At 39.8% G+C, this 15,010-nt stretch overlaps 1 protein-coding gene across 6 annotated transcripts in view; it reads right to left on the bottom strand.

Moving 5' to 3' along the window:
- Positions 1-15,010, bottom strand: part of HSD17B4 (hydroxysteroid 17-beta dehydrogenase 4) — a 96,405-nt gene that overhangs the window by 62,872 nt on the left and 18,523 nt on the right. For 3 of the 6 annotated variants that reach the window (XM_081499078.1, XM_081499075.1, XM_081499073.1), the window contains exons 3-4: positions 14,002-14,109; positions 846-905 (exon numbers count right to left, since the gene is read on the bottom strand). Coding sequence is in view for 5 of the 6 variants with exons in the window: in XM_081499075.1 (XP_081355201.1) it covers positions 846-905; positions 14,002-14,109 (168 nt within the window). In the remaining variant the exon portion in view is untranslated. Of the gene's footprint in view, positions 1-823; positions 906-14,001; positions 14,110-15,010 lie in introns of all 6 variants that reach the window. The other 3 variants (XM_081499076.1, XM_081499074.1, XM_081499077.1) reach the window with 2 other exon arrangements.

Raw genomic sequence — 15,010 nt, forward strand, 5'->3', positions numbered from 1 at the left:
TAGAATTATTTAATAACTATTAAATATAAATTAGTGTTAGTTGATCAGTCATGCCTGACCCTTTGCGACTCCATGGACTGTAGCCCACCAGGATCCTCTGTCTATGGACTTCTCTAGGCAAGAATACTGTAGTGGTTGCCATTCCCTTCTCCAGGGCATCCTTCTGACTCAGGGATTGAACCCAATCTGCAATCTGCATTGCAGGCAGATTCTTTACCATCTGAATCACCAGGGAAGCCCATAATTATAATTACTTAATAACCATTAAATAAGCATTATAATAATTTAATCATACCTCTGATATACATGCCTGGAAAACCCCACGGATGGAGGAGCCTGGCAGGCTACAGTCCATGGGGGTCACAAAGAGTTGGACACGACTGAGCGACTTCTCTTTCTTTTTTTCTTTCTGATATACATATATAATCATACCACCAGTTGTATATTGGGGGTATGATTAAATTATTATAATATCTTTAATAATTATTAAATAATCATAATTATATAATCATGTAAATTATTGTACATTATATATGTATTTTTATATATTTGGGATATGATTAAATTACTATAAAAAGGAAACTTAGAGAATGCTTTTAAGTTTTTTCAAAGGCCGTTAAAATACAAAAAACAAACAACCAATTCAACACATACATGCATAAAAACTGTCACCTCAAGCCCTTTGTGGAATAAGATTAGGATATGTTAAAAAATTAAATTTTAAAACAAATCTAAAAATTTGATTACCAAGAAAGAGTTTTTAGCAAACAAAAGTAAAAGAAAAAATAATTCATCAGAAAGGTAGAAGCTGCTCTGTGAGTGCCATAAATGCAAAGAAACATCACCTATTCTTCCAAAAGCATCCAGTGCTGTCTTCACAATCTTCTCTCCTTCTTCCACTGAATCTGAAGGAAAGGGAAATTAGGACAAAATTTCAGTTAATAATCTTCACAAATGACTTCTAAATTCTGTGGATCAGAGTACATGACAGATACAATTCATTCAACAGAATTCATTTCCAGGAAAAATACATTTATATTGTAGGCATATAACAAACTAAAATATAGATGATCTATGTTACAAAAGAAATTCAGTCCCTAAGACAATTCTTTAACCTACCAAAAAAAAAAAAGGAGCTGGGTAAATAACAAGCATTTGACACATAATATCAAAAACAGCACTAACAGAACTTTGTCTTATGAAAATGAAAATGCCCCTATTTCTGCACTGTCTAATACAGTAGCCATGAACCACATGTGGCTACTGGGCACTTGAAATGTGGTTAGGATGACAAATTGATTATTATTTTATTTCTATTGAATTTCAAGTTGCCACATAGGACTTCTCCTTAAGGATGCAAATGAAAATTTGAGAGGGAGGAAAGGAGGAGTGTATTTAATTTAAAAAAGCATGGTCAAGTCTATATGACTACATTTGGAAAACAAACTTATTGTTTTTGTAATGTTGTTGTTGCTTAGTTGCTAAGTTGTGTCCGACTCTTGAGACCTCATGGACTATAGCCCACCAGGCTCCTCTGTCCATGGGATTTCCCAGGCAAGAATACTGGAGTGGGTTGCCATTTCCTCTTCCAGGGGATCTTCCCGACCCAGGTATCAAACCCACGTCTCATGCATTGCAGGTGGATTCTTTACCACTGAGCCACCAAGGAAGCCCGTTTTTATAATATAATACTAACCACAAAAAGTACAGCTCAACGAAATATTATGGCCTTGTTATTTTCTGCTAATCAGCCCAGGAGAGGGGCTGATATTACCAGAGCTGTGTGTCAAATGGTCAGCTGTCAACTCAACATCACCAGTATCTCTACTGTCTCTGCAGTCACAGGAGGAGCCAGGGCCCTTCTCTGAGGCCCATACAGTCCTGAGTTAGATCTTCCAAAAAAAGATACTCACTTAAAATGTAGAAAAGTAGGAGACTGCAGGGGCAGGCAGTCTCATGAGCAGGCTACAGACATGACACTGGCAGCACATGCAGGCAGGTTCTTGAGAACCACCTGCCACAGGCTGAGATGGTCTCCTACAGTCTCACTGACATGCACCAGCCCAGACCTTCCAATGGTAAGTCTCTAAATCTCTGTATAAAACCCTTCACTCTGGGAAAACTAAGAAGGGCTTCTGTTTACCTGACTGAATCCTGACTAATATACTTTGTATATCAAAAGTGAGGGACAGAGAGGAGAGTCTGAAATTTTTATCTTTAAAAATTAGGTTCTAAAACCCCAGAATTTTTTTCTAAAGGTGAAAACACTTTTCTAGACTCTCAAAGCAGAAATAGAATACTAAAATATCTGTCTCATTATTCCCTTGAGCACACAAAACAAATCATATCCTATCTTCTTCCCTCTAAAATTTCAAAATAAAGTCACAGGCAATTTAATTTTCTCCCTGGCCTACAAAAACAATCTAACCTGCAGAAAAGTCACTAAACACTAGCTTTTTAAAAGTAAATCTATTTAAGAAGATTCCTTACAAATACTATTAGAATCAGGTGGTCCTATGATGGCAGAGGAATAGGACGGGGAGACAACTTTCTCCCCCACAAATTCATGAAAAGATCATTTGAACTCTGAGCAAATTCCACAAAACAACTTCTGAACGCTGGCAGAGGACACCAGGCACCCAGAAAGGCAGCCCATTGTCTTTGAAAGGAGGTAGGACAAAATATAAAAGATAAAAAGAGAGACAAAAGAGTTAGGGACGGAGACCTGTCCCAGGGAGGGAGTCATGAAAGAGAAGTTTCCAAACACCAGGAAACCCTCTCACCAGTAGGTCTGTGGGGAGTTTTGGAATCTCAGAGGGCAACATAACCAGGAGGGGAAATAAATAAACAAATAAATAAAACCCACAGATTATGTGCCTAACTGCAACTCCCAATGGAGAAGTAGCCCAGATGCTCGCATCCGCCAACAGCAAGCGGGGGCTGAACAGGGAGGCATGGGCTGCATTGCTTAGGGTAAGGACCAGGCCTGAATGCCCTGAGGACAATCTGAGGGAGCTAACATGAGACAGCAACCCGAACTGTGGGATAGCCAGAAAGAGAGAAAAAAAGAGAGAGAGAAAGAACTTTCCCACGAAAAGCTCTAACCTAAGGCACTGCCGGCCCGCTCACAGAAGGACTGGGCAAATGCCAGAGGAGAGCTAGCCTGCTGTGGACTGGCCCATCCCCTGCCAGAGACAGATAGGCAGGTGAGCGACAGCCAGAGCCGGAAATGGGCAATCTCGGCCCCAGAGACGGCATTCTCTACCAAGCTGCGAGCAGGTTCCCGGTTGTTAACCAAGTCTTCCTGGGATCCTGGATGGTTGACATCCGCCAGGAGGGTTGCAGCCAGAGATCAGCCCCCCAGAGGAGACACACAGCACACCTGAGACAGCGCTCCTGCTGTGCACCCAGGAAACCAAGCAGCTGGGACGGGGGAGGTGATAAGACACACCACTCGACCTGGGGAGTGTGTGCTCACCAAGCACCTGGTCACCTGAGCTGATCAGACCTGGGAAGGGCACAAAACGCAGGCCCAACCGAGTCTGTGCCTTTGTGGAGTACCTGGGAACCTGAATCTGAGTGGCTTAGACCTAGGAAGTACATGCAACCCAGGGCCCACTTTAGACAGTTCCCCTGCAGAGCAACCTGGAGCCTGAGCAGTGTAGACCACTCACTGGTCTAGTGAAAGCACAAACGCCATGAGTGGGGGCAAACCCAGTGTGGCCGAGACACTGCAAGCACTCCCCACACATGCCAGTGATATTTGTTTGCAGTGTTCCTCCCTCCCCACAGCACAACTGAAAAAGTGAGCCTAAATAAGTGACCACCTTCACCCCCTTGTGTCAAGGTGGAAATTAGACAATGAAGAGACTTGCAAACAGAAGAAGCCAAAATAAACAGCGGAAACTGCTTTGGAAGTGGCAGGTGCAACAGATTAAAACCCTGTAGTTAGCACCGACTACATTGGAAGGGGCCCTTAGACCCTGAAAAGTATAAGTTGTAACAAGGAACTATCTGAAACTGAACTAACCCTACACTGCAACAGCTCCAGAGAAATTCCTAGATATTTTTACTATTATCATTTTTTTAAATTTTAAATTTTTTTTTATTTTTAAGCCCTTTATTACTCGTTTAATTTTCATTTTTATAAGCTATTATGTTGTAAAAAAACAGACCCTATTTTTAAAGCAAATTTCATACATATATTTTTTATAATGTTTGTGATTTTGTTTTGTTTTTTTAATATTGTATTCTTCAGAGTCTAACCTCTACTCTAGATTTTTAATCTTTGCTTTTTAGTATTTCTTATCAATTTTGTACCTTTAAGAATCCAATCTTCAGTACCCATTTTTACTTAGGAGTGTGATTACTGGCTTGATTGCCCTCACCCCCTTGACTCTCCTTTTTATCCCCCAGGTCACTTCTATCTCCTCCCTTCACCTTCTCTTCTCTAACCAACTCTGTGAATCTCTTTGGGTATTCTGGGCTGTGGAGAACATTTAGGGAACTGATTACTGGCTAGATCTGTCTCTCTCCTTTTGACTCCCCCTCTTCTCCTCCTGGTCACCTCTATCTCCTTCCTCCCTCTTCTCTTCTCTATGGAACTCCATGAACCTCTCTGGGTGTTCCAGGCTGTGGAGAGCACATAGGGATTTGATTACTGGCTAGATTGCGCCCTTCTCTTTTGATTCCCCCCTTCTTCTCCTGGTCACCTCTATCTCCCTCCTCCCTCTTCTCTACTCCATGCAACTCTGCGAACCTCTCTGGGAGAATCTTCTTCTGTGGAGAATCTTTTCTCCATTAACCTAGATGTTTTATCATCGGTGCTGTATGGATGGAGAAGTCTTTAGGCTACTGTAAGAATAACACTGAAAACCAGAGGCAAGAGGCTAAGTCCAAAACCTGAGAACACCAGAATACTCCTGACTCCAGGGAATATTAATTGATAAGAGCTCATCCAAAAGCCTCCATACCTACACTGAAACCAAGCCCCACCCAAGAGCCAACAAATTCCAGAGCAAGACATACCACGCTAATTCTCCAGCAACGCAGGAATATAGCCCTGGGCTTTAATATACAGACTGCCCAAAGTCACACCAAACCCATAGACACCTCAAACTTCACTCCAGGACACGTCATTGCACTCCAGAGAGAAGAGATCCAGCTCCACCCACCAGAACACCGAAGCAAGCTTCCCTAACCAGGAAACCTTGACAAGCCACTCATCCAACCCCACCCACAGGGAGGAACCTCCACAATAAAGAGGAACTACAAACTTCCAGCATACAGAAAGGCCACCCCAAATAAAGCAATCTAACCAAGATGAAAAGGCAGAGAAATACTCAGCAGGTAAAGGAACATGATAAATGCCCACCAAACAAAAGAGAAGAAGATAGGGAGTCTACCTGAAAGAGAATTCAGAATAATGAGAGTAAAAATGATCCAAAATCTTGAAAACAAAACGGAGTTACAGATAAAGAGTGTGGAGACAAGAATTGAGAAGATGCAAGAAATGTTTAACAAGGACCTAGGAGAAATAAAAAAGAGTCAATCAATAATAAATAATGCCATAACAGGTCAAAAATACTCTGGAGGGAACCAACAGTAGAATAACTGACACAGAAGATAGGATAAGTGAGGTGGAAGATAGAATGGTGGAAATAAATTAAGCAGAGAGGAAAAAAGAAAAAAGAATTAAAAGAAATGAGGACAACCTCAGAGACCTCTAGGACAATGTCAAACACCCCAACATTCGAACCACAGGAGTCCCAGAAGAAGACAAAAAGAAGTTCAGTTCAGTTCAGTCACTCAGCCGTGTCTGACTCTTTGTGACCCAATCGGCTGCTGCACACCTGGCCTCCTTGTCCAACATCAACTCCCGGAGCACACCCAAACTCATGTCCATTGAGTTGGTGGTGCCATCCAACCATGTCATCCTCTGTCGTCCCCTTCTCCTCCTGTCCTCAATCTTACATAGAATCAGGCATTTTTCAAATGAGTCAGCCGTTCGCAACAGGTGGCCAAAGTATTGGAGTTTCAGCTTCAACATCAGTCCTTCCAATGAACGACCAGGACTGATCTCCTTTAGGATGGACTGGCTGGATCTCCTTGCAGTCCAAGGGACTCTCAAGAGTCTTCTCCAACACCACAGTTCAAAAGCATCAATTCTTTGGCACTCAGCTTTCTTCACCATCCAACTCTCACATCCATACATGACCACTGGAAAAAACATAGCCTTGACTAGAGGGACCTTTGTTGGCAAATAATGTCTCTGCTTTTAATATCCTATCTAGGTTGGCCATAACCTTCCTTCCAAGGAGTAAAGCGTCTTTTAATTTCATGGCAGCAAGCACCATCAGCAGTGATTTTGGAGCCCCCAAAAATAAAGTCTGACACTGTTTCCACTGTTTCCCCATCTACTTCCCATGAAGTGATGGGACCAGATGCCGTGATCTTAGTTTTCTGAACGTTGAGCTTTAAGCCAACTTTTTCACTCTCCTCTTTCACTTTCATCAAGAGGCTCTTTAGTTCTTCACTTTCTTTCATAAGGGTGCTGTCATCTGCATATCTGAGGTTATTGATATTTCTACCAGCAATCTTGATTCCAGCTTGTGTTTCTTCCAAGCCAGCGTTTCTCATGATGTACTCTGCATATAAGTTAAATAAGCAGGGTGACAATATATAGCCTTGACATACTCCTTTTCCTATTTGGAACCAGTCTGTTGTTTCATGTCCGCTTCTCACTGTTGCTTCCTGACCTGTATACAGGTTTCTCAAGAGACAGGTCAGATGGGCTGGTATTCCCATCTCTTTCAGAATTTTCCACAGTTTATTGTGATCCACACAGTCAAAAGCTTTGGCATAGTCATTAAAGCAGAAATAGATGTTTTTCTGGAACTCTCTTGCTTTTTCAATGATCCAGCAGATGTTGGCAATTTGATCTCTGGTTCCTCTGCCTTTTCTAAAACCAGCTTGAACATCTGGAAGTTCACGGTTCACGTATTGCTGAAGCCTGGCTTGGAGAATTTTGAGAATTACTAGTGTGTGAGATGAGTGCAACTGTGCGGTAGTTTGAGCATTCTTTGGCATTGCCTTTCTTTGAGAATGGAATGAAAACTGAATTTTTCCAGTCCTATGGCCACTGCAGAAGCTAGGCCTCTGCGACGGTCTGTGTAGAAGCGAGGCGGCTGTGACAGTCCACGCAGAAGTATGGCCGAGTGGAGCTACCCAGGGCCGGAGGCCGGGGGTGGCAGCAGAAAGCAGCTACCTCCAGGCCGGAGGCCGGGGGCGTCGGCCGAGAAGAGCTATCCCGAGCCCGAGGTCGGGGGCGGCGGCCGAGAGGAGTTACCCCAGGTCCAAGGAGTGGCAGCGGCATGGGCACTGGAGGGCCGGGAGGAGTTATTCCACATTCAGGATCAGGAGGGGCCGTCATGAGTAGAAACCCCTTGTCCAAGGTAAGGAGCAACGGCTGCACTTTGCTGGAGCAGCCATGAAGAGATACCCCACATCCAAGGTGAGAGAAACCCAAGTAAGACGGTAGGTTTTGCGAGAGGACATCAGAGGGCAGACACACTGAAACTATAATCACAGAAAACTAGCTAATCTGATCACACGGACCACAGCCTTGTCTATCTCAATGAAACTAAGCTATGTCATGAGGGGCCACCCAAGACGGATGGGTCATGGTGGAGAGATCTGACAGAATGTGGTCCGCTGGAGAAACACATGGCAAACCACTTCAGTATTCTTGATTGAGAACCCCATGAACAGTATGAAAAGGCAAAAAGATAGGACACTCAAAGATGAACTCCCCAGGTCGGTAGGTGCTCAATATGCTACTGGAGATCAGTGGAGAAATAACTCAGGAAGAATGATGGGATGGAGCCAAAGCAAAAACAATACCCAGCTGTGGATGTGACTGGTGATAGAAGCAAAGTCCAATGCTGTAAAGAGCAATATTGCATAGGAACCTGGAATGTTAGGTCCATGAATCAAGGCAAATTGGAAGTGGTCAAACAGGAGATGGCAAGAGTGAACATCGACATTCTAGGAATCAGCGAACTAAGATGGACTGGAATGGGTGAATTTAACTCAGATGACCATTATATCTACTACTGTGGGCAGGAATCCCTTAGAAGAAATGGAGTAGCCATCACAGTCAACAAAAGAGTCTGAAATGCAGTACTTGGATGCAATCTCAAAAACGACAGAATGATCTCAGTTCGTTTCCAAGGCAAACCATTCAATATCACAGTAATCCAAGTCTATGCCCCGACCAGTAACGCTGAAGAAGCTGAAGTTGAATGGTTCTGTGAAGACCAACAAGACCTTTTAGAACTAACACCCAAAAAAGATGTTCTTTTCATTATAGGGGACTGGAAGTAGGAAGTCAAGAAACACCTGGCATAACAGGCAAATTTGGCCTTGGAGTACAGAATGAAGCAGGGCAAAGGCTAATAGAGTTCTGTCAAGAGAACACACTAGTCATAGCAAACACCCTCTTCCAACAACACAAGAGAAGACTCTACACGTGGACATCACCAGATGGTCAACACTGAAATCAGACTGATTATATTCTTTGCAGCCAAAGATGGAGAAGCTCTATACAGTCAGCAAAAACAAGACTGGGAGCAGACTGTGGCTCAGATCATGAACTGCTTATTGCCAAATTCAGACTGAAATCGAAGAAAGTAGGGAAAACCACTAGACCATTCAGGTATGACCTAAATCAAATCCCTTATGATTACACAGTGGAAGTGAGAAATAGATTTAAGGGACTAGATCTGATGAACAGAGTGCCTGATGAACTATGGACAGAGGTTCGTGACATTGTACAGCAGACAGGGATCAAGACCATCCCCATGGAAAAGAAATGCAAAAAAGCAAAATGGCTGTCTGAGGAGGCCTTACAAATAGCTGGGAAAAGAAGAGAAGTGAAAAGCAAAGGAGAAAAGGAAAGATATTCCCATCTGAATGTAGAGTTCCAAAGAATAGCAGGGAGAGATAAGAAAGCCTTCCTCAGCAATCAATGCAAAGAAAATGAAGAAAACAATAGAATGGGAAACACTAGAGATCTCTTCAAGAAAATTATAGATACCAAGGGAACATTTTATGCAAAGATGGGCTCGATAAAGGACAGAAATGGTATGGACCTAACAGAAGCACAAGATATTAAGAGAAGGTGGCAGGAATACACAGAAGAACTGTAGAAAAAAGATCTTCACAACCCAGATAATCACGATGGTGTGATCACTCACCTAGAGCCAGACATCCTGGAATGTGAAGTCAAGTGAGCCTTAGAAAGCATCACTACAAACAAAGCTAGTGGAGGTGATGGAATTCCAGTTGAGCTATTTCAAATCCTCAAAGCAGGAGTAGCAATACTCGTATCAGATAAAATAGACTTTGAAATAAAGGCTGTGAAAAGAGACAACAAAGGACACTACATAATGATCAAAGGATCAATCCAAGAAGATGATATAACAATTACAAATATATATGCACCCAACATAGGAGCACCACGATATGTAAGGCAAATGCTAACAAGTATGAAAGGGGAAATTAACAGTAACACAATAATAGTGGGAGACTTTAATACCCCACTCACACCTATGTATAGATCAACTAAACAGAAAGTTAGCAAGGAAACACAAACTTGAAATGATAAAATGGACCAGTTAGACCTAATTGATATCTATAGGACAGTTCACTCCAAAACAATGAATTTCACCTTTTTCTCAAGTGCACATGGAACCTTCTCTAGGACAGATCACATCCTGGGTCATAATTCTAGCCTTGGTAAATTCAAAAAAATTGAAATCATTCCAAGCATCTTTTCTGATCACAATGCTGTAAGATTAGCTGTCAACTACAGGATAAAAACTATTAAAAATACCAACATATGGAGGCTAAACAACACGCTTCTGAATAACCAACAAATCACAGAAGAAATCAAAAAAGAAATCAAAATATGCATAGAAACTAATGAAAATAAAAATACAACAACTCAAAACCTATGGGACTCAGTAAAAGCAGTGCTAAGAAGGTTCATAGCAATACAAGCTTACCTCAAGAAACAAGAGAAAAATCAAATAAAACGCAACTAGAAAAGGAAAAAATGAAGAATTCCAGGGTTAGTAGAAGGAAAGAAATCATAAAAATTAGGGGAGAAATAAATGAAAGAGAAACAAAGGAGACCATAGCAAAAATAAACAAAGCTAAAAGCTTTGAGAAGATAAATAAAATAGACAAACCATTAGCCAGATTCATCAAGAAAAAAAGAGAGAAGAATTACATCAACAAAGTTAGAAATGAAAATGGAGAAATCACAACAGACAACACAGAAATACAAAGGATCATGAGAGAATACTATTAGCAACTATATGCCAATAAAATGGACAACTTGGAAGAAATGAACAAATTCTTAGAAAAGTATAACTTTCCACAACTGAACCAGGAAGAAATAGAAAATCCTAACAGACCCATCACAAGCATGGAAATTGAAACTGTAATCAGAAATCTTCCAGCAAACAAAAGCCCAGGACCAGACGGCTTCACAGCTGAATTCTACCAAAAATTTAGAGAAGAGCTAACACCTATCCTACTCAAACTCTTCCAGAAAATTGCAGAGGAAGGTAAACTTCCAAACTCATTCTATGAGGCCACCACCACCCTAATACCAAAACCATACAAAGATGCCACAAAAAAAGAAAACTACAGGCCAATATCACTGATGAACATAGATGCAAAAATCCTTAACAAAATTCTAGCAAACAGAATTCAACAACATATTAAAAAGATCATACATCATAACCAAGAGGGCTTTATCCCAGGGATGCAAGGATTCTTTAACATCTGCAAATCCATCAATGTGATACACCACATTAACATATTGAAAGATAAAAACCATATGATTATCTCAATAGATGCAGAGAAAGCCTTTGACAAAATTCAACATCCACTTATGATAAAGCAGGATTAGAAGGAACATACCTCAACATAATAAAAGCATATATGATAAACCCACAACAAACATTATCCTCGATGGTGAAAAATTGAAAGCATTTCCCCTAAAGTCAGGAACAAGACAAGGGTGCCCACTCTCACCACTACTATTCAACATACTTTTGGAAGTTTTAGCCACAGCAATCAGAGAAGAAAAAGAAATAAAAGGAATCCAGACTGGAAAAGTAAAACTATCACTATTTGCAGAGGACATGATCCTCTACATAGAAAACCCTAAAGAGTCCAACAGAAAATAACTAGAGCTAATCAATAAATATAGTAAAGTTGCAGGATATAAAATTAACACACAGAAATCCCTTGCATTCCTATACACTAACAATGAGAAAACAGAAACAGAAATTAAGGAAACAATTACATTCACCATTGCAACGAAAAGAATAAAATACTTAGGAATAAATCTACCTAAAGAAACAAAAGACCTATATATAGAAAACTATAAAACACTGGTGAAAGAAATCAAAGATAAGATAAACACATGAAGAAAGATACCATGTTTATGGATCGAAAGAATCAATAGAGTGAAAATGAGTACACTACCCAAAGCAATCTATAGATTCAATGCAATCCCTATCAAGCTACCAAAGATATTTTTCAGAGGACTAGAATAAGTAATTTCACAGTTTGAATGGAAATACAAAATACCTCAAATAGCCAAAGCAATCTTGAGAAAGAAGAATGGAACTGGAGGAATCAACCTGCCTGACTTCAGGCTCTACTACAAAGCCACAGTCATCAAGACAGTATGGTACTGGCACAAGGACAGAAATATAGATCAATGGAACAAAATGGAAAGCCCAGAGATAAATCCATGCACCTATGGACACCTTATCTTTGACAAAGGAGGCAAGAATATACAATGGAGAAAAGACAATCTCTTTAACAAGTGGTGCTGGGAAAACTGGTCAACCACTTATAAAAGAATAAAACTAGAACACTTTCTAACACCATACACAAAAATAAACTCAAAATGGATTAAAGATCTAAACGTAAGACCAGAAACTATAAAACTCCTAGAGGAAAACATAGGCAAAACACTCTCTTACATAAATCACAGCAGGATCCTCTATCACCCACCTCCCAGAGTAATGGAAATAACAGCAAAAATAAACAAATGGGACCTAATTAAACTTAAAAGCTTTTGCACAACAAAGGAAACTATAAGCAAGGTGAAAAGACAGCTTTCAGAATGGGAGAAAATAATAGCAAATGAAGCAACAGACAAAGAATTAATCTCAAAAATATACAAGCAGCTCCTGCCGCTCAATTCCAGAAAAATAACTGACTCAATCAAAAAAGTGGGCCAAAGAACTAACCAGACATTTCTCCAAAGAAGACATACAGATGGCTAAGACACACATAAAAAGATGTACAACATCACTCATTATCAGAGAAATTCAAATCAAAACCACAATGAGGTACCATCTCATGCCAATCAGAATGGCTGCTATCGAAAAGTCTACAAACAATAAATGCTGGAGAGGGTACAGAGAAAAGGGAACCCTTTTACACTGTTGGTAGGAATGCAAACTAGTACAGCCACTATGGAGAACAGTGTGGAGATTCCTTACAAAACTGGAAATAGAACTGCCATAGGACCCAGCAATCCCACTGCTGGGCATATACACCGAGGAAACCAGAACTGAAAGAGACACGTGTACCCCAATGTTCACCGCAGCACTGTTTACATTAGTCAGGACATGGAAGCAACCTAGATGTCCATCAGCAGATGCATGGATAAGAAAGCTAAGGTACATATACACAATGGAATATTACTCAACCATTAAAAAGAATGCATTTGAATCAGTTCTAATGAGGTGGATGAAACTGGAGCCTATTATACAGAGTGAAGTAAGTCAGAAAGAAAAACACCAATACTGTATACTAACACATATATATGGAATTTAGAAAGATGGTAACGATGACCCTATATGCGAGACAGCAAAAGAGACACAGATGTATAGAAAAGTCTTTTGGACTCTGTGAGGGAAGGCGAGGGTGGGAGGATTTGAGAGAATAGCATTGAAACATGTATATTATCATATGTGAAACAGATCACCAGTCCAGGTTCGATGCATGAGACAGGGTGCTCAGGGCTGGTGCACTGGGATGACCCTGAGGGATGGGATGGGGAGGGAAGTGGGACAGGGGTTCAGGATGGGGAACACATGTACACCCATGGCTGATTCATGTCAATGTATGGCAAAAACCACCATGATCTTGTAAAGTAATTAGCCTCCAATTAAAATAAATAAATAAATTAAAAAAAAAAACAAATACTATTAGAATCAATGTATCAAACATAAAGGCTGTATTTGCTGTTTTTCAGGATTTTTTCTTTATTCTTAATGCCTACTTTTGACTCTTAAGTTTTTATAAAGATAAGAAAGTTACATATAGCAATGATTTCCTATGCAGAATGGAATATGAAAGCTGGGTACAGAAATGGGGCATTTCACTTTTTATACTATATTACTTTAAGAAATATAAAAAAAAATTTTTTTTTAAGAATTTAATGTAATTCTGTAGAAATACAGGAGATGTTTTAGCTTTTAAGAACAAGAGTAAGGACTTCCCTGGAGGTCCAGTGGCTAATACTCCGAGCTCCCAATGCAGGAGGCCCAGGTTCAATCCCAGGTCAGGAAACAAGATCCCACAAGCTGCAACTAAGACCCAGTGCAGTCACAAGAGCATATCCATATCCACATTTACAGTAATGTACTGGTTATATCACGTGCTCATTACTAACAGCACTAAATAAACAACTGAATAAAATTTAGACTTATGAAATAATCTATATATCAAAAAAAATCTCACATATAAAATCTGTTGCTAAACATCTTTGGCAGACTTAGATAAAATCTAATTTCATAATTACACTGGAATGCTGAAATATTTGCTCAGTGATTTATTAACATGAGAAATAGCATTAGTTGAGGAAAAATAAAAGAAACAGTATAATTCTCACAAATACCGTACCATAGTTAGCCACTGCTTTTCCACCTTTCCTTCTTATTTCTTCAACAACCTTATCAGCAGCTGAGGAGCCTTTGCCAACTCCTGTGAAGTCCCCTCCTAGGTCATTCACTGCAATGCAAAAATAAACAAATAAGAATTCAGTTCTAGACCTTAAAAATATGAGGTGGAATGAAATTATATTATTAGCATATGTTTTCAGTCATCTTCCTAATTCCCTCCTACTGTATTTCCATCCTACTGAAGACACCATGATATATATACTTTCAAAACATGTCTCTTTGTTTTTAAATATAGATATGAAGCAGTGAAAATATTTAAACACAGGTTCATGCCATGAAATTTTTAACTGTGCAATGCTTCTTTTTTGGAAAGCAAAAGACTGATTCAACCAATTTTTAGGAAAAAAAAAAAGGAAAAGAAAAAAAGATCACTTTTAATAGTAAACACAGAGGAAAACAGTATGGACATCCTTCAAAAAATATTAAGAATAGAACTGCCATATGATCCAGCAATCCCACTTCTGGGGATTTATTCAAAAGAATTGAAATCAGGAAATGAAGAGATAACAGAACTCCAGTTTTCAATGCAGCACTATTCACAATAGCCAAGAGGTGCAAATAATCTAAATATCAATTGACAGACAAAATGGATAAAGAAAAAGTGGCACATACATACAATGTACTATTATTTAGCCTTTAAAAAAAGAAGGAAATTTTGCAATATGTAACAACATGTATAAACCCTGAAGATAATAAGGTAACCCAGTCACAGAAAGCCAAATACTGCATGATTGTATCTAAAATGATTAAACTCATAGAATCAGAGAGTAGAATAGTGGTTGCAGAGATTAGCAGGAGGAGAAAATGGGGAGTTGCTAATGAGTGGGCATAAGATTTCAATAAAGCAAGATGAAAATGTTCTAGAGATCTTATCTGCTGTACAACATAATGCCTGTAGTTAATAATACTCTATTGTATTCTTAAAAATTTGTTAAAAGGGTAGATCTCAT

Source organism: Giraffa tippelskirchi, chromosome 6, assembly GCF_054371585.1.
Source record: "Giraffa tippelskirchi isolate mGirTip1 chromosome 6, T2T-mGirTip1v1.2.pri, whole genome shotgun sequence".
Taxonomy (NCBI): Eukaryota; Metazoa; Chordata; class Mammalia; order Artiodactyla; family Giraffidae; genus Giraffa; species Giraffa tippelskirchi.